General features: G+C 41.7%; 1 protein-coding gene across 8 annotated transcripts in view; it reads left to right on the top strand.

Annotated features, from left to right (window-relative positions):
* The window catches only part of ARHGAP26 (Rho GTPase activating protein 26), a 466,949-nt gene that overhangs the window by 139,938 nt on the left and 303,390 nt on the right, over positions 1-23,621 (top strand). For all 8 annotated transcript variants that reach the window (XM_050794915.1, XM_050794913.1, XM_050794910.1 and 5 more), the window contains exons 10-11: positions 430-524; positions 19,736-19,814. In XM_050794915.1, the coding sequence (XP_050650872.1) occupies positions 430-524; positions 19,736-19,814 (174 nt within the window). The remainder of the gene's footprint in view (positions 1-429; positions 525-19,735; positions 19,815-23,621) is intronic.

Here is a 23,621-nt window from a genome sequence, read left to right as displayed (position 1 = left end):
TACATGGTGCTTTGTGAACACGTACTGGTGATATTTGTTCTGATCTGGGAAGGTTTTCTTGGAGAAGTGATGACCAACCCAAGATCATAGAAGCTCAGAATTGGGAGGAAACCGTCTTCTTCTACTCTTATGAAACCTGCAAATTAAAACAATATCCACACTCGTTTATCTGCCGTGGACTGATGCAGTGCCATCATGATCCACCCATACTAAAGATGTTCGGGTCCAAGTCTAGAATGGTGTACAAATGTAAGCTGCATGAGGCTTTTTCCTGGAAAGGTTTATAGTCACCCTTCCACCGCCCATGGTCATGAGCACTCAGATTTGAGAAGATGAAATGATGGCTCCTGTTTACAGGTCATGTGTGTCCTAGAGAGGAGTAGAGCTCCCATTCTGGCCTCATCTTGATAGTCTGTGTGTTCCCACTAGGGAGAAGATGAATCAGTTACCCTCAAATCCTGCACACGGCGGAAAACAGATTCCATTGAGAAGAGGTTTTGCTTTGATGTGGAAGCAGTGGACAGGTGAGTAGCTAGCATGCTTTTCTCAGGAGCCAATAGAGCTGAATTTCTATATCTTACATTTTCTTTTCAGTCAAAGCTTTCTGCCTTTTTCCCCTTCTCCCCCTCCCTCCTTCCTTTCCTTCTCCATCCCTTCATCTATGTCCAGGGTGCTGGATCCAGGCCATTGCTGGTTTGCGAGAATCATTAGAGCCTGCCTGCCTATCTTTTGGATTCAGCACTGAATCACTGGCTTGGTTTTGTTTTACTTTAATGTTAGTGCTTTCATGCTCAGAAATGTTGTTGTATCTCCAGGAGGTTGAGTAGACTTTTAAAGAAAACTATTTAGCATGATTGTATCAGCTATTTGAAAATTTTTTTTTAACTGAAAAAGTTAGTATAATGATTCAAAAGGCATTGGAATGGAAGAAATTTTTCTCACATAAAAAAACAGCTTTTAGTTACATTTCACCTACCAATGTGTGTGTGTGCCCAGGAAAGACACCAAACCACTTGTGAAATCACAATTTTTTGGAGGGAGAGCCATGTGTTGTATTCCTCAAGATTTATAGTCTCTCATTAAGTTGTACCATTTCGTGGTTTTAAGCTAGTTTGACAACATTCCAATTCTTTGAAACACTTTACTTGGCAACAGGTTAATTTTTTCAATGAAACCCACGTGTTAAGCTTATTTGAGCTGCCTGTTCAAGATCAGGAATGCTAGCACCAAGATCCTTAAATCTCAGCATGATGCTCCGTATAATGCCATTTAATCTCTCTCCTTTGTTAAAAAAACACTATACCATTTCATCAAGCCAGTACTTACCCCTCCCTGGGAAGTTCACCTGTGGCCACCTTTCCCTGGCTCTGTGGCATCCTGAGACTGAGTACTGCCTGGGGTGTGCTCCTTGTGCACTAGCAGGTGTGCACTGCCTTCTTCTGGCAGGTGTCTACTCTGCGCTGGAGGCTGCTAGGGCTGCTGGAGGCCGTTAGGCCTCCCATGGAGAGAGCATGCCCTCTTAGCCTGTATCAGAAGTTCATGGAAACTAACTGCATCTCTTAAGCAATTTAGTCATTACACCTTTGGCTCTGAAGCCAGACAGCCTGGGTTCAAATTTTGACTTTGCTGCTTGGTAGTCGTGTGACTTTGAGCAAGTTACTTAATCTTTTGGAACCTTGATTTTCTCATCTGGAAAATGAAGTTCCCAGGATGGTTATAAGAATTCAAGGAAATAATGCTTGTAAGATGCTTGGCAGAGGGGCAGATAATAAGTGCTCAACAAGTATTAGCTGTTACTCTTTTTTTGCTAACTAGCTTGTCCTGCATGCTCACCAGACATGATATTTGACTTCTAAACACAGAGAAGTACATATCCTTTACTGTGTGTAGAGGTGTGAGAGGGGAAGATAAAGAAGAATAGCATGGGATGGGGTCGGGGGATAGGTTGAATTGGAGTAGCAAAAGGGAATTGCAAACAGCCTTCCCCCAACTAAATTTGGTTATTATTGGTTTTAAACAAATCCTAAACCTTGGTGCTTTAAGCATCTCTTTTCTCTTTTCTAAGCATGTGATTGAAGGGAATTCATATTATTGGCATCCTTGAAGGAGGTTCAGAAGATCTGTTTGCATGGAAGTATAGCCACCTGTGATGCCCGTCAAATGCACGGTTCCTAGAGAGAACCGTCTGCCACAGAGCTGCTTTGAAGAGAGCATGCCTTGTGTTGCAGCGCTCTGTCAGATTGAAAACAAACCCAAATTTGCTTTCTGAAGCCGAATTATTTTTGTGTTTTCATCTTCAGAAGTTTCCTGAGCAGTTATGGAGAGTGGCTTTTTACGCGAGTAAAGCTCACTGTGGCACCTCCGTCTTGTTTCCACCCTTGCCAGCACTTCCTAGCACCTTTCCTCCTTTATGACTCCCACAACAGCTGTGCATGTCCCAATTATAAGCAAAGAGTGAATGTGTCACATTCAGCATACTGAGTGGGCTTGCGAGTCGATTGCTCCTGAGTTTCTGTCCCTGGTTCCCTCTGCATGGCATGGAGGGATTTCGGTCATGGTTCAGATGAGGGTGCTGAGTTTCCTCTTTTTTATTTTTCTTTTTTGAGATGGAGTCTCGCTCTGTCACCCAGGCTGGAGTACAATAGTACGATCTCAGCTCACTGCAACCTCTGCCTCCCAAGTTCAAGTGATTCTCTTGCCTCAGCCTACTGAGTAGCTGGGACTACAGGCATGCACTACCACGCCCGGCTAGTTTTTTTGTATTTTTAGTAGAGACGGAATTTCACCATATTGGCCAGGCTAGTCTTGAACTCCTGACCTCAAGTAATCCACCCACTTTGGCCTCCCAAAGTGCTGGGATTACAGGGATGAGCCACCATGCCTGGCCTGAATCTCCTCTTAATAGACAGGGGGTGAGTAGACTGCCTAGGAAACACCTCCTCTCAGATTTCTATACAGGTCCCAAATATTTAGGTTAGAGTACAGCAGGATTTTCCTCCTTTTTCCTTTTTTGACCTCAGTGCCTTTCTGTTTTTTTCCCTCAGTGTTTAGAAGGGGGCCCAAGTAGAGAAGGAAAAGGCATTTTCATGCGCTGGGTAGCTGCATCCCTGGGAACTCTGCCCAGAATCCTTTTTTCTCGAAGACTACTATACTTTCCTTTTTCACCAGCGTCCCTTAGCAAGGAGGCAATTGCTGCTAGATGCCTTGCTGTCCTGCCTTCCACAGGTTCCCTAGCTCCACCTGCTGGACCGGAGAGGCAGAGGGTCAAAATGCAAGTTTATCACCTGGGAAATGTGGAAGTGAAAGAGGGGATGGTTACATTTAACCGCATAAGGGTTTGAGATACTCCCAGAGTATGTTAAGTGGAGAATACACAAACATTTATGTAGTGACTAGTAATGTTTTCTTCTGATACAAATACATGTTAAAGTGTGAATTATGTGACTTAGAATATGAGATTTTATGGATTTTTAAGATTGAATACATTTATCCTTTATACTTAATGCTGATATATCAAGTTATTTTGTAACAAAAGCTGTAGCCTTTAGGAGGTGATATCCTAGGAGGTCAGTATTGTGAGTTGATTACCCTACATCAACATATTTTACTGTGGTGAAAACCACGTGCACTCAGTTACAGATTCCTGGTGCCTGCCCCATACCCACCCAGTTCAACTTTCTGGGACTGAGACCCTGAAATCCATATTTTCAAGCTTTTTAGTTGTCCTTTATTCTTACTACTACTTGGTATGTTAAATACAATGTGTTTCACAATACAGTTTCATCAGCCCACATGAAAACATTTTCCTAATTCGAAAAATCACAACAAGCAACTATAGCAAAACAAAACAAAACAAATTCAGGCTCCTTTACTAAGGAGCTGAATGCTTACCTGTATGGAGGAGGAGAGTGTCACTACTAGGAAAGGTGATTTCTAGTCTCTGAGACAGATTACTTGACCAGGCAAAAGGCAAAAACAGTCACCAAAATCAAACCCCTGCCTTTTTAAAGGATGTGAAAATGGAGGAGGAGTGAGGCAACTGGTAGTATCAGAGCATTTCCTGTAAGCTGAACACTTTCATCCTTGTTTTGTGTCATCCTCACTACAACCTAGGGAGGTGGGTCCTCCGTTATTCCCATGCTGCTGAGGAATCTGCAGTGTAGAGGGGAGAGGCCGTTTACTCAGGGCTAAGGTGGGATTTGAACTGAGGTTCGCAGGAGCCTGTTCCAGGGCACATTGGTACCTCAAAACTTTGATTTTTTTTTTTTTTTTGAGATGGAGTCTTGCTCTGTTGCCCAGGCCATGGTGCAGTGGCGTGATCTCAGCTCACTGCAACCTCTGCCTCCTGGGTTCAAGCAATTCCCCTGCCTCAGCCTCCTGAGTAGCTGGGATTACAGGCATGCACTGCCACGTCCAGCTAATTTTGTATTTTTAGTAGAGATGGGGTTTCGCCATGTTGGCCAGGCTGGTCTCAAACTACTGACCTCAGGTGATCCATCTGCTTCGGCCTCCCAAAGTGCTGGGATTATAGGCGTGAGCCACCACACCTGGCCCAAACTTCAGATATTTTAGAAACATTTTCCAGTGATGAGCTCAGAGCTGTTGGTGGTTGCGTTTCAGAGACACCGCAGTGTCCAGTTTTCAGGCTGTGAAATCTGGGAAGTGCTATTGGCACCCTGTCAGTTGCATTTGGCATTATAAACTAGAGTGAAACTGTACAGTGTAAAGTACAATGAACTGAAGCAGCAAACTCGCCTCTATTCTTACATCTATTCCTCTGTGACCTTCAGAAAGTCCTCATGTGACTAAATTAAGAGAGGCAATGTGATAGAGCATAGTGACAGGCACATGGCACTGAGTAGGTGTTCCATAATGGTTTTTTTGGTTTCTGTACACCTTTTCTTCCAACTTTTATTTATTTGTTTAGAGGTGGGTGGGATCTCCTCATGTTGCCCAGGCTGGAGTTGAACTCCTGGGATTAAGCAGTCTTCCCACCTCAGCTCCTGAGCAATTGAGAAGATGGGTGCACCACTGTCACTGTCCCTGGCTCCACCTTTTATTTTTAAGGTGACACTCTTTTCTTTTTTTTTTTTTTTTAATAAATCCAGGACGACTAGCATGAGTAGGAGATATCCTAGCAGTAGTATCACTTGTCAGCTAATTGTTTTCATTGTATCACAATACATTGCTGTCAGTTTGTTAATCCTCAAATCTCTGACATGTAAGTCTTACAGAAAACTGTTGTCGTTCTTTGACTGATGAATGAGCTGGAAATCACATTAAGTGTTAATCCAGGTCAATGGGATTTACATCTATGGTTCTTGAACTTTTTATGTCAAGGATCCATTTTATTTTATTTTATTTTTTTATTTTACTTTACTTTACTTTACTTTATTTTATTTTATTTTATTTTATATTTTTGAGACAGAGTCTTGCTCTGTCACCCAGACTGGAGTGCAGTGGTGTGATCTTGGCTCACTGCAACCTCTGCCTCCTGGGTTCAAGCAATTCTCCTACCTCAGCCTCCTGAGTAGCTGGAACACAGGTGTGTGCCACCCCATCTGGCTAATTTTTCTGTTTTTAGTAGAGACAGGGTTTCACCATGTTTACCAGGCTGATATCAATCTCCTGACCTCAGGTGATCCGCCTGCCTCGGCCTCCCAAAGTGCTGGGATTATAGGCGTGAGCCACCGTGCCCAGCCAAGGATCCTTTTTAAAACCAAATACATTTCTAGAACTCTACTTTTAATTCTTATATATCTAAGTTCTTTTACCTTTGATATCTAAAAAGTAGACCTATGCTCTCATCTCTGTGTCCACACCCTTTCGTGTTGGCTTCTACACGATTTCAGAGGCCACATCTCATTTAGTTTCTTTTCTCTAGTGCCTTCCTTTTTTTCAGAACTAGTTTTTGGGGGGAAGTTCAAACCTGAACTACTGAGGACCCTGGGATTACATGGAGCAAATGTTTCACAGACTAATATTAGCTCTTCATATCTCTCCTTTCCCTCAAAAGAATTTCATTGTTCCCAACATTGAAAAGCTGAAGTTAGTAGAAATTCTTTGTATTTCTTCAATCTCAAACCGAAAACTTGCTTGGATCAAGGTATCATGTCAATCCAATCGATATAATGATTCTTTGAAGGTTCCTTCTGATTTCTTTTGAAATTCAGTTTAAAGACTCCAGCATTAAGAATATGACATGGCAGCTGGGCGCAGTGGCTTACGCATGTAATCCCAGCACTTTGGGAGGCAGAGGAGGGCGGATCACAAGGTCAGGAGATCGAGACCATTCTGGCTAACATGGTGAAACCCTGTCTCTACCAAAAATACAAAAAATTAGCCGGGTGTTGTGGCAGGCGCCTGTAGTCCCAGCTACTTGGGAGGCTGAGGCAGGAAAATGGAGTGAACCCGGAAGGTGGAGGTTGCAGTGAGTTGAGATCGTGCCACTGCACTCCAGCCTGTGCAATAGAGTGAACAAAAGAAAAAAAAATTGATATGGTTTTAAATAAATGTAGCTTGTAGTAGTTGTGTTGTACTGCCACAACATGCTCCAAAGGATAATTTTAAAAAATTTCCTAGCAGACGCTTGTTATAAATTGTGTCCCTGCCAAAATCATATGCTGAAGTCCTAATCCCCAGTATCTGAAAATGTGGCCTTATTTGGAGATTACTTTATAGAGAAAATCAAGTTAAAATGAGGTGATTAGGGTGGGCCATAATGCGATGTTACCGTTGTCCTTGTGAAAAGGGGAAATTTGGACCCAGAGATGGACATGTACATGAGAAGATACCATGTTAACATGAAGGCAGAAGTTGAGGTGATGCACCTACAAGCCAAGGAACGCCAAAGATTGGCAGGAGAGCACCAGAAGCTAGGAGAGACGCATGGAGCAGATTCTTCCTCACAGACCTCCGGAGGAACACTTGATCTTGAACTTTTAGCCTCTAGACCTGTGAAGCAATCAATTTCTGTTGATTAAGCCAACCAGTTTGTGGCACTTCGTGACAGCAGCCCCAGGAAATGAACACAGTGTTGAATAGGGAGGGCCTTTCTCAATGAAGCAGCACCCATGTACCCAGCAGCCTTTAAATGGATAACTCAACACCTTCTGCTTGAACACTCCCATTGCCAAGGAACCCCACTTCACAAAGCAGACCATTCACATAAATTACCTTCTTTCTTTATTTTATTTTATTTTTACTTGATGATAGCCTAAGCTTTCATTAGCTTTTTAAAAATCACCCTTTTTTGACTGAGCGTGATGCCTCATGCCTGTAATCCCAGCATTTTGGGAGGCCGAGGCTGGTGGATCATTTGAGCTCAGGAGTTCAAGACCAGCCTGGCCAACGTGGTGAGACCTGTCTTTACTAAAAATACAGAAAAAAATTAGCCGAGCATGGTGGTGGGCACCTGTAATTCCAGCTACTCAGGAGGCTGAGGCAGAAGAATTGCTTGAACCCAGGAGATGGAGGTTGCAGTGAGCTGAGATCGCACCACCACACTCCAGCCTGGGTGACAGAGGGAGACTCCATCTCAGTAAAATAAAATAAAATAAAAATCACTTTTAAAATTCTTTAATAAAGCAGCATTGTTGGGTGCTTTTGTGTTACTTTGCCATAGCACCGGGCATTTGAAGGTTTATAATATATATTGGTTAATTGAATAAAGACTGGATTTATTGTTACAAAACGTGTCAACTCTGTGAGAGGATTTAGTGTAAAATTTCTGGGTTAAAAAATGGGACATGATTTCAAAGCAGCCGTTAGTGGTAGCATGATGTGAATCGGTAGTACTTGCTCATGTCTGTGTTCACTCACTTTGAATAATTAACTCCATCACACAGTGTCTTAAGGAAATTCATGAGCAAATATAGGGAAAGTATTTGTTTAGGCTAAAAAATCATGGTACTAGTCACTTGCCTGCATCCCTGGATTGGTTTATTTTTAAGAAATTTCTCACAGATGTAAGTGACACTTGGATATTTTCTCTCATGTTTTCCAGGAAGGCTCAATCAACCATGTGAAAAATAATAAAACAACTTCTTCTGATTCCCTGAATCAGTGGAGTCTCTTCAGGGGCAGTGTTTACACTGGGAAGAGGAAATGATGACTTTTTTTCTGGGATTAACTGACTCTCACCAATGTCCATACATTTGAAAATGCTGTGTGTGTTAAGTGCCTCTTTCCCAGCACTGGTACTCTCCAGTGGGCAGCAAGGATAGCTTCTTAGAGAGGGCAAGGATATTTAGTGCTAGAGTTGTAGTAAGGGATAAGGCAAGAATCAACTTGTCTTCATGGAGCTCACCTTTGAGTTTGGAATGCTCATATACATTCAAGCAACTAAGGTATAAACACCAGTATGTTGAGTGTTCTGGCAAACCTGAAGGGCCAGAATACTGGGGGGAAATGCAACAAACAGGAGGAGTTTACCCTTCTGTTCTTATAAAGGATGATGGCCTGACTGGAATATGCTGAATTCATTCCCTCCCTCCTTCCTTCCTTATTTTATTGAGCATAACTACATGCTAGAGACTACTGACAGTGGAGATATAAAGTTTACAAATCAATTGGACTTTCTTAACAGATCTCATCTGATTTTCTTTCATACCAATTCCAAAGTCCTTGTTTTGCAAGCTTTCCATGAATAGGTAAAGGGCAGTAGCTATCCACTGATCTAGTCCCAGCCTAGCATTTCACATCCACTGTTAACTCTATTTTCTTCTTCCCAGGTAACCTGCATTTGCACAGTGATGAGTTTTTCTTTATATTGGTTGGTTAGGTGTTTAATTAGGTATGTTTTATATACCTCTGTTCAATTCTAAATGTCTGTCTCAAGTGATTTGCTTCCAGAGGCAGAAAAGCATTTTATGCAGCTTTTAATACAGTAATAGGTGCATATGGTTGTTCAATTTTATTTTTTATGGTGACATAATTTTGAGATGGATTAATTATTTTCTTTGGGGCTATGGTGAACTATTGTGTAAGAGACTAGAGGAGCTTAATCAAGTTAGTTGCTATTTAAACTAAAATTTTAGCAGGTGCCCATGTAACCTGCATTTGTGTACTGGTAGGAAAAAGACCCAGGAAAATTGAAGGTTGGTGAAAGTCAGAATGGTGGAGGCCAGAAAGATTTTTGAAAGATGTGAAGAATCTACTGGAACCCTCAGCACCCTCATTTCAAATATGTTTGTATGGCAGGCTGCATGATGCAGGTAAAAAAAATAAGAGCATTCCTAAATTTGAATTTGGGATCTGTTCCTTACTAGCTGTGTGACTCTGGGTAAGTGGTTTAACCACATCTGTAAGATGGGGTGAATTATCACTACATTGCAGGATTTTTTCTGAAGGTGGAACACACTAATATTCCCCTCTGATGGAGTCCTATGTCTGAAAACATGGCTGTTGAATTTTTTTCTATGCCCTAAACCCTGGGACTCTATTGTTGTGATGGTGAACCTTAGCTTTGGTGGATATTCCTGTGAGCCTGCTTTTTGTCTTAATGGTGCTCTTTTCCTGTAGTGTCATAAGTTTTCAAGTTATCTATAAGCTGAGAGGAAATACAGGTGCATTCAGGGTATATGTGCAAAGGGCCTACTAGGGTAAGATTACATTTTCAAACTGTTTATGTGATAACCTCTTATTGATACATACTTCATATAAAAGATAAAGTTTTATGCCCTCTCTTTCCAATTTGTGGCCTCAAGAAGAAACTATATTAATTTTAAATTAAAATAATATTGTTTCTTCTAGCTTAGTAAGTGGTGTTTGTGCATGCATTTGTGTGTCTTTGTGAAATTGTGTGACTGTGAATTATGTGTTTTCCAAAAAAGATCATCTTATGTAACACTTTGTTTCAACATTCAACCTCTAGATGGCAGTTTTGTGTATGTATTAGTAACTATTAGAAGGTGCAGTTGAAAATTAGCTGTCCTATCTACACCTTGTATACGTTGACAGAAGACTGTGTGTGTGTATGTGTGTTTTCTGTAGAAAAAAAAAAATCATGTGAGTATTATTCCTTAAAGGAAGAAGAGTCTCCTAAATGACTCATTCTTTCTCTAGAAATTCCTTCCTCCCACCCTTTCATCACAAATTGTTCATACCCATTTTCTTGCAAAAACAAACATGCTCAGTTAGTTGGGCCTCTGTTTAAACGTTACCCTTTACCTGACTCTTTGAACTAAAGTGCCAGGCTCTTTGCTTTAGGAATGGCTTGTTTAGGATGGTGCAGAAAAGATGAGTGATTTCACTGTCCTATGTGTGCTGAGAACCTGGCAGTCCTACTTTTCCCTCCTGGTGCAATGTGCCTTTATCTTTTGCAACACATGAATCCATTTTTCCTGGTTTCAAACTTCCCCTCCCTCCCCTTCTCACCCCTTGTTTGAAATAATATTTGATTTTGCCTTCCTGCTGGTCGGATTAGAGTGCTGGTCTCAATGCCATTGACATTTCAGGCAGGAAATGGCGTTTTCCTTCCTCAGAGGGTATTATATGACTCTGACTTCCATGACTTGAGTTGGGGGAAGATACCATAGTTTCTGAATTGCTTTTTGGCTGTTCTGTAAAATAAGTTACTGGAGAAGTTCTTAGAATCTTAGAATTCATGTAGTTTGAACTTGTCATTGAGTTTTTTTTTTTTTCTTTCAATTAAATGAGAGCATGCCTGTTTGCTGTTTGATTCTGGTTTAACACAGAATGAGATATGGTGGTTAATGGACTTGATTGGGAGGGTGATTGAGGCAACCGTATTTTTATTCTTTAGTCTGCATGATGAAATATGGAGTTTCATTGGTTGAGTATACCAGTTTATTTACCAATTTTTAAATATAAGATGAGTTTGTCTTTTTAAAATCAAAACCAAAAATTACCTATTTCATAATTCTGGATAGAAGAAACAATTCAACCAATACATTCCACTTATGTACATTTCTGTTGATTGTGAGATAGAATAGTAAAAATGAAAAAAAAATACATGAAACAGAAGCTATATTTTCATAGTTTGTTATCAATAGTAGTAATAGGTATTTGCATTCTCCTTGAGTCTCATTCATCCCATCAGTGAATAATGCCTTGTCCTTGTGCAGTGTGTGAACATTTGCTTGCTTCTATGTCCCTGATGCCCAGCATCATGACTAGCACATAATAGGCACTCAGTCAATATCTGTTGCATTTAAGAGCCATGCAATTTAATATGCCAAAGATGTCTTTGGGCTTCCCGATGTTTTACGACTTCCATCTCTCATAAAAATATAAGAACTTATCTGATGTGGTTGGTGATACCTACTTTTTAGACTGTTATTATTGCTATGATCCTAATTGTTTTAGGAACATTCCTCTAAAAATACCAAGGTTGCAGGCTTTAATAGGTTATGATTCATTCATTTATTAGGATCAGTTCCTTCCTTCCTTTTCTTTCTTTTCTTTCCCTCCCTCCCTCCCTCCCTCCCTCCCTCCCTCCCTCCCTTCCTTCCTTCCTTCCTTCCTTCCTTCCTTCCTTCCTTCCTTCCTTCCTTCCTTCCTCCTCTCTTTCTCTCTCTCTCTCTCTCTCTCTCCCCCCTCCCCTCCCCTCCACTCCCCCCCTCCCCTCCTCTGCTCTCCTCTTTCTTGAGTCTTGCTCTGCACCCAGGCTGGAGTGCAGTGGTGTGATCTCTACTCACTGCAAGCTCTGCCTCCCAGGTTCATGCCATTCTCCTGCCTCAGTCTCCCAAGTAGCTGGGACTACAGGCGCCTGCTACTGCACCTGGCTACCTTTTTTTTTTTTTTTTTGTATTTTTAGTAGAGATGGGGTTTCAGCATGTTAGCCAGGATAGTCTCGATCTCCTGACCTCATGATCCACCTGCCTCTGCCTCCCAAAGTGCTGGGAGGATCAGATCGTTTCTAAATAATTGATTAGAAACTACTTCCAAAAACTTCTTAGAGGGTTAACCCTTGCTTCCTCCCTCCCTCCCTCTCTCCAACTCTCCTTCCCTCCTTCCTTTCTTTCTTCCTCCCCTTAAGGTGCTGGTCTTCCTGGATCCCAGGACATGTATGCTACCTGCACAGGGGAGCAGTGCAACATTGTCCTTGAAGTTTGGGCTTTGCTCTAGATTCAGGCACACCTGGGTTCAAGTGCAGGCTTTGGCACTTACTAGTGGTGTGACATTATGCAAGTAACTTATGTGAGTCTCAGTCTTTTCACTTTTAAAAAGAGAAATAATGGTAGTGTCTACTTCATACAATTATTGTGAAGAATGAATGATAATACAAGTAAAGTCCTTAGCACAGTGGTTAGCACATAATAAACACTCAGTGAATCTGCCTGTGGTTTGGGGGCTGCCAGTTGCAGCACCTTCTGGTTTCTTACTTTCTCTGTCTCTCACCTGTACCACACCCAGATTATCATGGCATATTATGAATTCTTCTCATGCACAAAGACCTTGCAGAAGGACCCCAATGGTTTATTACATCAGAGCACACATAGTAGTGCAGATTCATACATTCTGTCTCCAAATAGTAGATTATCGTTGCCTTCCAGTGATGCCACTGGGTCCTTGAGTATTGGAAGAAAAAAGGAAGTCGCTCAAGTTCCTCCTTTGTGGATAACCTGGAGATACTCTCCTGAGTTTGACTGTAAGGTGAATCAAGAATATAGACAGGCATCCTTCATTGTTGGTATTAATGCATGAGGTGGATGTCTTTATAACATGCAATGATGACCTGGGTTGGAGCTCAGATAGATTCAGAGAAAGACAGACACAGACAACAGAAGTTGCAAACTGGTGGTCCACAGACATGCGTGGTTTGGCTTGAATAGTGTTTGAGGCAACATCTTAAAACTGGAAAAATCTTTAATTGCTGATCATGCCTTCCCACATGCCAGCTGCCGGTTGAGCTGAATGACAGATACTTCCTTTAGGTGGGGTGTGTGCTGTCTGTTCTGCCATAGTCCCCACCATGCCCTGTTGCCCACCTCCCCCATGAAGACAAGTGACAGGTTTTTGCTTTGCACTAGCATTGTTGTTTTTCCCCCAGAGGGGAGATAATTCTTTGTTCTTTGTTTCTATCTGAAAGTAAAACTGAAAAAGAAAAAAACCAAGAGCAACATAAGACCAAGCCTGTTTTCCTTGGATTAAAGAATTTCTTATCCAGTTTCCCTCATTTTGCTTACTTACCTAGTCTCTGCAGACATTTGGATCTGTAATCTCATAAACAGACATGGAAAAAGTGTCATTCTCCAATATTATTCTGTAGGGCTTTGGCCATATCTTTGTGTAAATGAAGCTCTTCTGAACCAGAACCATTACATTGTCCAGGAACTATTAGGAATTCATTTTCCCAGTAGCACTTCAGAAACAAAGGACCACTTCCCCTCCCTGGCACTTGCAAAACTCTTCTTGCAAGTAGATGGCAGCTCATGCTCCCTTCCTTATCATTCCCCTTTGTCTTCCTATATAAGTGTAGTGGGCAGGTTTCAGACACAGGCTTTGAGATTGTGTGTTCCTGTGGGCGCCTCAGCTCGTCTTCTTTGAATTTGACCCTTAAATATACAGTAGTGTGGATGGAAGTTGGGGAATGAACTCTTGCCAACAGAAGATTTGTAGTCTTATGAATGAATAAACCCTAGATCTTTGTAGGTTGATTTAGAAGGAACGGTACTGGTAAATTCTGAGTGTTTTTGTTTCAGTGGGGTGGAGTTAGTAATAGCTTTTCCTTGTCCAATAGGAAGTGGGTAAATTGCCAAACCACTGAGATCACTATTGTTGACTCAGATTCAGGAATAAGATTAGAGTAGGAAAGCTGTCGAGTAACCCTGGAATCGGGGCTGGTTGTGATTCTGTTTGCTCTTGGCTGGTGAGCAGGCTATGAGTTGATATAGCCAGTGGTCCCAGGATCCTGAATGTGTTGCTAAACCATATATTTCTTTCCATGGGCTGTTTTTGGGGGCCAGGGTTGGAGGAAATATGGTGTTGGGTAGCAACTTGCCCTGTGGTAGATGGAGAGCTATTTTCTCCATGGCTCCTACAGTGTGAGAGGTGAGGTGCCAGCTTAGAGAAAATTCCAGATCCTTGTTCATGATTCTCAAGCAGATCCAGATATAGCACTAAGGACATATTCAGAGTGAAAAGGAAGTGCTGTATTTTAAGTGGATTCTCAGGGTTGAGCTCTACAGAGGATTTTTAAGTCATTTGCTCCTTCTCTCATCTGGCGGGTGGAGGGAGCTCCTTGACAGATTTTTTAGAATTTGCCAAAGACCCCTTCTCTGTTCTTGTTAGTTATCAGATGTTAATTTTAAAAGGGAGTGGCAGGCCGCTTTGTTGCGTTACTCAGGAGGAAAAAGGAAATGGCCATTATGTCAGCGCAGGTGTGTCCCTTCAGCCCTCAGCCCTGTGTGCTTTGTGGTAGAGGCATGAATTTCAGTGCTGTATATGAGCATGTTGGGAGTGGGAATCACACACGTCATTAGCACCTGTGGGTTGTTTCTTTTCCTTTTGAAACTATACACACCTGCCCTTCTGCAGCGGTAATTTTAACCCTACCCCATATTTACCATCCTGTTCCCGTTCACCCCACCTCTACCTGCCCCTGTGATTACAACTAATTTTTGGAGCATTCACCGTGTGCCTGACACTTTGAAATGCCGCACACACTTCTCATGTAACCTTCCCAGCATGCACTGAGGTGTAATCGTGATAACGCTGGGAGACAAGTAATTGAACTGCTCTATACTACTGTTCTTTAAAACATAGGTAATAAGAGTAGCACAGAATAGTTCAGTTGCTAGTCTGCCATGGTTATACATCTAGGAAGCACTAGAATCAGAATAACTAGTGAGCCTAAGTTATTGATGAGAAGTCATAGCTCTTGGGTATTTAAAACAATTTTTACTGAGGTGTAATCACAGTAAAATGCATGAATCCAAAGTCTGTATTTTAATAACTTTTTATACACACACAACTGTGTAACCACCCAGATGAAGATATAGAATGTTTCTGTCACTCCAGGAGATACCCTTGTGCCGCTTTTCAGTTGTTGCCCATATCTCTTTTTCAAAAAAAAAAAAAAAAAAATCGCTCTTCTGACTTCTGTTGCCATAGATGAATTTTGCAAGTATTTGAACATCATAGAAGTGGAGTCACACAGTCACATAATCTTTTGTGTCTGGCTTCTTTCCCTCATCGTTATATCTCTGAGATTCATTCATGTTGTTGCATGTAGCAGTGGTTGATTCTTTTAAAAAAAATTGTTGTATGGTGTCCCATTGTTCAAATATACAACAGTTTATCCATTTATCAATGAGTATTTGTTGTTATTTTTGCAATTTTTGGCTATTCTAAATAAAACTGCAGGTATTCTTGAATGTACCTTTTGGTGGACATATGTACTCAATTCTCTTGAGTATATATGTAGAGGTATAATTGCTAGGTCATAGGGCAGGTGCATGTTTAGTTCTAGCAGATATTGCTAAAGTAGTTCCATCAACTTATTCTCCCACCAGCGATGTATGAGAGTCCCAGTTACTCTATATTTTTTGCCAGTACTGGTTATTGGTGGCCTTTTAATGCCCTCTATTCAGGAGGGTGCTTGTTATATCTCATTGTGGTTTTAATCACATTTCCCTGATAAGTAATCAGTTTGGGCTCTGTTTCTTAGCCTTATTGGCCATTTGGATGTCCTCTTTTATGAAGTGCTTATTCAAGTATTTATTGTATTGGGTGATTCATTTTTTCTTATTTATTTTTAGGCATTCTTTACATATTCTGGATATGAGTTTTGTAGGAGATAGATATTACAAATATCTTCTCTCACTCTGGTTTGACTTTTTTTAAAATAAAAGTAATAAGTAATTAAATTCATCTTTCGATGAGTGTAAGTTCTTCATTTTGGTGAAGTCCAATTTTTCAATATGTTTTCTTTATGATTATGACTTTTTGTGTTCTTTTTTAAGAAAAGCTAATTGCCTTTCCATCTCTTGAGTATTTTTTAAGGCAGATAAAACATGGAGGTCCACTGCTATAGAAAGTAAGCCCCAGTTACTCTGGATGCTGTTGGATTCTTGTTTTGGATTAGCTGTTCGCCTAGAGTAGTGTTGTAAGCCCTCATATTTATGAAGCACGTTAGGTTTTTACAGAGCTCTTTATCATTCAATCTTATTTAATCCCATACAGGAGCTCACTAAGGCACTTGCAGAAGTGCGTGGCTGATTTTGACACCAGAGGACTTGGGTGGTCAATATGAGCTTTCTGGGGGCTGTGGTGCCATCACATTTGCCATGGCATTATGCACAAGAGTTAAGGGTTGGAATGCTTGTGTTCACATCCTGGCTCTGTATCTTGGCAGCTCTGTGATTGTGGACAAGATACTTAACCTCTCTGAGCCTTGGTTTTCTCATCTGCTAAAGGAGAGTAATAAGAATATACTTTTCTCATGATGTAGCTGTGAAGATTAGGTGAATTAATTTATATACAGTGCTTAGCACAGCAACTGGCACATACTGCTGGGTTATACTTACTACTGTTCTTTTATTGTACTGAGTCTAATAGGCTCACAATTCTTTGTAGAGGTAAAAAGAGCTCTGATCATTTACTCCATTTCTCTTTCATTGTTTTATATGTTCCCTTCCTCATTCCATATTATCCTCCTACTTTTTTTATTTTGAGATGGAGTCTCGCCCTGTCGCCAGGCTGGAGTGCAGTGGCGTGATCTCGGCTCACTGCAACCTCCACCTCCCGGGTTCAAGCGATTCTCCTGCCTCAGCCTCCCGAGTAACTGGGACTACAGGCATGTGCCACCATGCCCAGCTAATTTTTGTATTTTTTAGTAGAGATGGGGTTTCACTGTGTTGGTCAGGATTGTCTTGATCTCTTGACCTCGTGATCCACCCATATCGGCCTCCCAAAGTGCTGGGATTACAGGCGTTGGCCACTGCGCCCCACCTATCCTCCTATTTTTAATCTCTCTCTCCTCTGTCTCCCCAGCCCTGCCCATTTTTTTGCTGTGAAGAACCACATGCATTTCAAACATGAACTAAATTGACATCCTGTAAGAGCAGGTCTCAAAGTATGCTAGTTTATAGGGACTGACCTGCAAAGTGGAGGGTCATTGAGGGTTTTGCTTGTTTTATTTTGTTTTGAGAGATAGTTATTAGTAGGGCATGAGGAAGGTAAATATGGAAAGAAAGTTACGGTTTTACTCCAGAATAAAGATAGTTCACCCTTTTTACCTTTGTTCTTGGAAATTCACATGCAAGACATGTGCATCCGTCCCCTACCCCACTCCCCCTGCAAAAGGGAACAAGACTACATGTGGAAAAGAACTTGTATTTTGATATTTCTTCTTGGAATGAAAACAAATCCTGTTGACTTTCCTGGTTACCAAGGCCGAGTGGCGCACCCTTCACAGCCTCTGAGGTTGTCGAACTTCCTCTTTGTGGCTCGGGATGGAAATCTCACACTGTGTGCCATGAAGTTGATGTAATATCTGTGAGCCCCTGAGACCGTGGTATGCAGACAGCTCTTGTGATCTCACTGTTTGCTGGTGGGCCACTAGCAGGAAACGAACTAGAGACATGTTGGCTCCTTGACCTCACTGCAGAAAGGAGGGTAACTTTGCACTCTAGGGCAAGGGGAACAGGAAGGAAAAGAGTGGGGATGGAGTGGACAGCCCAGGGTGTGGGCCTCAAACTTAACTCTGCACCAAGATCACCTGGGGAGTTGGTTAAAATCCAAGTTCCCAGGCACAGCCCAGTTCAGATTGAGTGGAGTGGGGTTGGGCTGGAGTCTCCATGTTAAGGGAATGTCTGATTCTGAAGCAGGTGGTACAGAAGCAGCACCTGCAGCAACACTGAAAGACCCAGAACCGGGGACTTGAGAGTTCTTCAATAGACAGTAGCTGCAGAGGCTTTTTGTTTCAAAGCTATTAAGATGTCGTACTTGGTCTTTAGAGAAAGGTGGAAGGGTAGAATCAGTCCATCGTGCCCTCAAGCCACAGAGTCAGTTCTGTGGAGCCACCACTGTCAGCTGTCTGCAGATACCCACTGACTCTGGCACACTGAATGGGCTGATGGTGGGAAGTGGGCACTTGGTTGGGTCTGAGAATGAGAATTTCTGAGAAGAGGAGGGAGAGTCCTGGAAGGTGCTCATGGAGAGACGAGTTATTCCATCCTCTGAGTTATCTTTGTATTATGGTGCCAGTCCCAGTGTGACCTTCATGGGAATGACCATCCTCTTGGGATCAGTGTTCCACCGTCATCAACACGCCCGCCTGTCTAGCTGCCCACCCCTCCTCTCACCCACACACACCCCCACTCCCCTTTCTGTCTCTTGCTTGTTCTCTCACTCCCTTCTCTTGCTTGTTTGCATGCTTTCCCTCTCTCTCTGTCTCTCTCGACCCCACACACGTTTATACCCTCACACATTCACACCCCTACCCCATGCCCCTTGTATCCCCAACCCATCTGTATTTACATGCCCACAGCTCTAAAGTTTTTTTTAAGGGGATGTTGAGGGATGATTAATGAAAAGAATCAAATGTGACTTTTAAATTATGTTAAACAAATAGGTTTAGCATGTTCATTGGAACTATAGCTATAAGCCAGAAGCGGAGATGATGGGCGGGTGAGAATGAGCAAGCTTGGGTGCTTATGGGGCCCAGGCTTGTGCTGCTAAGGGTGTTGCTCAGCCTGTGTAGTTTTCATACCGTATTGTCGTATGATCATTCGCAGTGTTTGTGCACTCAGACAGGAATCAGACTTTAGTTCTTGCTCAGTGGACTTCTTCCTCCTTTTTAGGCTGTCTCAAATTTTAAAGAGGATGGTTTTTAACTAGCAATTCTTAACTTTTTGAGGGTTGCAGTTCTCTCTGAGAATTTGACGGACAATTTGAATTGTTTCTACAGAAAAATCCACATACATTTGAGGGAGAGGAGGAGGTGGTTTGGGGACACTCTGGGATTTATCTTCACCCTAAATGAATAACTCTTGCTTTAATGAGCGTAGAGGGCTTTCTCCCAAGGTCGTTTTTATCTCACAGTCTCTTTTTCTTGTGGAGTACCATTTGTGATGGGAACTGAACAAAACCCATTTGATACTGTGTGCATGTCTTCTGGAGGGCTTGTGCTCAGGTTTAGGGAGCAAGCCGATTTCGGTGAGTGAAATGATCTCATGCATGTAAAGCACTTAGCACCTGACATGATTAAGTATTCATTTTTTAAAAAGATTGTGCACATTTAATCATAACTACCAAGATGATGACCACCGTAAAACTCCTCCATGTCTGAAGCAATTTAGAAGCAGTGGACTAGATATTAGGAGACAAGCATGCCTCTAGCTTGGATGTTTTCTCCTCTTTTTTGTCTTGAGTCCAGTAATTCCATTCACTTCCACAAACATTTATTGCATTTCTACTGTGAGTATCATACTCTGTTAAGCATTCTGAGGTCTCGAAATGAATAAGATTTCAAGGAATTGAACAGTGTCTAAAGGAACCACTTAACTCCTCTATGTCCCTTACGTGTAAAATAGGGTCATATCTTCTGTGTTTCTGCCTCTCTGAGGGAGATGGGCTGACTGAGAGGAATTTGGGCCATCTTTTCTGAGACTAGAAGGTGGCTTAGTAAAGCCGAGGGTTGTACCCCTCTTTGTGTCGTTAACCCTAGCAACCACGGACTCTTTTGAGTGGATGTTTAAGATTCGCCTTCACCAATCTCTGTACATGTGGCACTGGTTTCATATCCATGTCCCTCCTTTCTCTGCAGGCCAGGGGTTATCACCATGCAAGCGTTGTCGGAAGAGGACCGGAGGCTCTGGATGGAAGCCATGGATGGCCGGGAACCTGTAAGTAACAATTCAGGGAAGTACAGCAAGAATGAAGGCCCTGAGTTGTTTGTTGCTTCCCTAGTGCAGTGATTTTTGCTGTTGTTCTAAAGCCTTGGGTTCTTGAAACCAATGTACTAGAGGTGGTTTTTTATTCCTAGGTTTATGTTTGTGAATATTGATATTGCTTCTGTATAGATATAGTTCTTGAGCTTTGACCTCTCTGTCCTAAGGCATGTCTTCTGCATAGAATTACACCAGAACTCCCATCTTTTATCACTGACTTCTGGTTCAGCCTCCCGTAGTAACTTACCTCCCCTTATAAGCAGTGGGACATTATCAGGGTGGATGGAGGGAGGTGAGCCTGGTAATATGATCCCTGCTGCTATTTCAGCAATGCTGGCCTCAGCTGGGTGATGTAATCTCATAGTTGTTCCGCATCTTGTGACGTGTAAAATCCGTAAGAGCCCTGGAATCATTGTAGTCGTCTTATCTTAGTTCCAAGGATCTCAACTCTATTAGTCAGCAAATCTCAAGGTTGCAGAAATTGTAAGAGTACAGCCTAACCATGTGCCACCAACAAAAGAGAAAAAGAATCTACAATGCCAGAGGGCCAATAATTGATGCTTACACCAAAGGGAGGAAATGTGTGCAAGGAAGAAGTAGGCCATGGGCTCCATTGACTATAGAACTCTTTGCATCAAGCTGGATAATGCCAGCTGATTTGTGTGTCTCTTTCTCAGCTTACCTTGGTGAGGTGGTCTGGCAACATAGTTATGTACCTTTCTACTCAGCCATATTTTATACAAACTTGCGATGCAGTCAACTAAGCATAAAGAAATAGCTAGTATTGTATGACATTTAATAATATACAGAGCAAGGTCTCTTAAAGATTTAAATAAATAATGATTTAGACACAGTTTGCTAAACTATAATTAAGCATTGTTTAATCTTAATTCTTCTCCTGGGCTAAAATATAAGATAGCTCTGATTGTCTCTGAATACGTTGTTACCCATAGGAACCCTCAAAACCAGATACACATTTCTACCTTTGAGGCTTTATGGGCATAATAGCTGCTTGATGTCAAAGGCCTTTGAAAGAAGCTTCCCAAGTAGATCTTTTTGCTAGCATTATCTACTATTTATTGAGCACACTTTTTTTGCATGTTAGGCACAGGACTGAGCACATTACATCTCTTAACCTGTTTATTTCTCTTAGCACTTAATGAAATAAGTTCTGTGATTCCATTTTATAGATGAGGAAACTGAGGCTTAGACAGGTTAAATAACTTGCCCCAAGTCGCACAGATAGTAAATGGCTGTATTAGTAGGGTAAAGGCTAGGTTGCTATAACAGAGAGACTCCGAAGTACAGTGGTTTATGTAAGATAGATAAGTGTATTTCTCTCTTAGAGCCGAGAAGGGAGGAGTCCATGTCTAGTAGGGTCATTCTGCTATCCTCAGCCCACGGCTTCCCACATTGCTCCAGTCATTGCCATTTTCCAGCCAGAAAATGAGGATTAAAGCATTTTGAAGGACCCAGAAGATGCACATGACACTTCCATTGGCTCAAACATAATGGTACAGCCACATCTACCTGCAGAGCAGGCTGGGAAACCTAGGCTGTACATAGGCAGTCATGGGCCCTGCCAGGACCCTGGGCGTGTTGTTATTTCAGAGAAGAAGAGGAGAAAGGATACTGTGAATAGTTGGCAGTCTCCATCCTAGTGGCAAAGCTAGAATTTGACCCATGTCTAATCCTAGACATACTCAGTTTTCATCTTTAATGGAGGTAAAATTTCAAATTGCCTTCTAAGAATTCTCAGTTCATTTTTACAGTACTTTCACTCCCTCCCTGGAATGATTCTTCAACTCAGAGGGAAGGAAATGCCCAGGAAGAACAATCCTGTATGGCATTCTCTTCTTGGTATGGGCAAAAAAAGCCAAATTACAACAACAACAAAACCCCAAACCCACTACCATCTCTCCCCCTGCCCCGGATAAGCTGGAGTTCCAAAACTGCCTCACCAATTAATTCCATTTTAAGCCTCCCCATCCTCTCCCCCCACCACTTAGATATTTGTTCTCTGTGTATAATTGGTCTTCTTACTAACCACTTCAGTTTTCCTGTAGATTAACATCTGGCCTCTGCAGATGGAAAGTGTGCTGTTGAAAGAAACATCTTCTTGCTCCGGAATGTACAAATTAAAACAAGTTTAAACACAAAATAATTTTGTTTCTAAACATAATATAAAATTATTTCCTCACAGGAACATATAGCTTGCACTGAAAACCACACTTCTGTGTGCTTTTTAGTTTCCTAAAGAGGGAGATAAATATAGACAAATGATGTCTGTGTAATTGACAGTAATACTAGGCTTAATTTTGTCTCCCGTTGCTGAAAGCCTCTAGGGGACATTACTAGAGATACATGGCCAGTAGACAATTAGCAGCTCCAGCTTTAATCACCATCTCCCTAATTAGTTAAATCTGTCCCTGTGGGAGCTTTGGATTTCTCTAGTTAGCTCTTTCTCTAGTCGGTGTTAGTGTGGTTGCCTTACTTCAGGGAGATGTTAACAGTGGCAACTATCTTCTGTTTTATACTTCTATCTCAGTTGTTCTTTGATGGATTATTTGGTGTTGGTGGGTTTTTTTTGTTTTGTTTTATTTTGTTTTTTTGGAGGGGATTACTTTTAGTTTCTATTCTTTTGTTCTTTCATTGTCCAATAATACCTTAGGATGGTTGGTTGAAAAACAAAGAAAAGCTAAATGAGCCCCAAATCAGTTGATTTTGAAACATTTCATTTTTAAATGTTAAATTTAGTTTTGGCATTAAATCATACTTTTTTTTTTTTAATACACAGTCATATCTTAGTCTAAAGAAATGTTGAATGTCTTTATGGTGTTGATGGGCGTATAATAGAGGAAGAAATTAGAATTGTCTTCCTACAATAAGCGTTATGGATTTTATGTAGTACATTTGAATTAAAATTTGAATTATTTTAATTCAAATGTAGGAAACTCAATTCAAACTTGAGGAAAAGCTGGACTTACTGGGTTACATAACTGAAAAATACTGGAGTCTAATAGTCTGTGGCTCATCCGAATCCGGGAACTTACGTAATATTTGGAGTTGGTTTCCTCTTTTGTATTGGCTTCATTTTCCAACATGTTCTTTTCATAGAGTGGTGAGATGCTTCCTTACTATTCATTCCAAGCTTACGTCTTCTTATTAAAAACAGGGGGCAGTAACCTTTTTCTGTAATGGGCCAGATAGTATTTTAGGCTTTGTGGGCCATGTGGTCGCATTTGCAGCTACTAACTTTGCTGCTGTGGCTAAAAAGCTGCCATGAACAATATGTAAATGAATAGGTATAGCCTTGTTTCAGTAAAACTTTATTTACAGGGCCGGGCGTGGTGGCTCAAGCCTGTAATCCCAGCACTTTGGGAGGCCGAGGTGGGCGGATCACGACGTCAGGAGATCGAGACCATCCTGGCTAACCCGGTGAAACCCCGTCTCTACTAAAAAATACAAAAACACTAGCTGGGCGAGGTGGCGGGCGCCTGTAGTCCCAGCTGCTCGGGAGGCTGAGGCAGGAGAATGGCGTGAACCTGGGAGGCGGAGCTTGCAGTTAGCTGAGATCTGGCCACTGCACTCCAGCCTGGGCGACAGAGCGAGACTCCATCTCAAAAAAAAAAAAAACTTTATTTACAAAAACAGATGGCTGGCTTGATTTGGGTCATGGGCCATACATAGTTCGTTGATCCCTGATCTGTAAGTCTAGTGGAAAGAGAGCTTTTATCTAATCATTCCAAAAACGTTCTTTAT

This window comes from Macaca thibetana, chromosome 6, assembly GCF_024542745.1.
Source record: "Macaca thibetana thibetana isolate TM-01 chromosome 6, ASM2454274v1, whole genome shotgun sequence".
Lineage (NCBI taxonomy): Eukaryota > Metazoa > Chordata > Mammalia > Primates > Cercopithecidae > Macaca > Macaca thibetana.
This window is presented reverse-complemented; position numbering and strand designations above follow the sequence as displayed.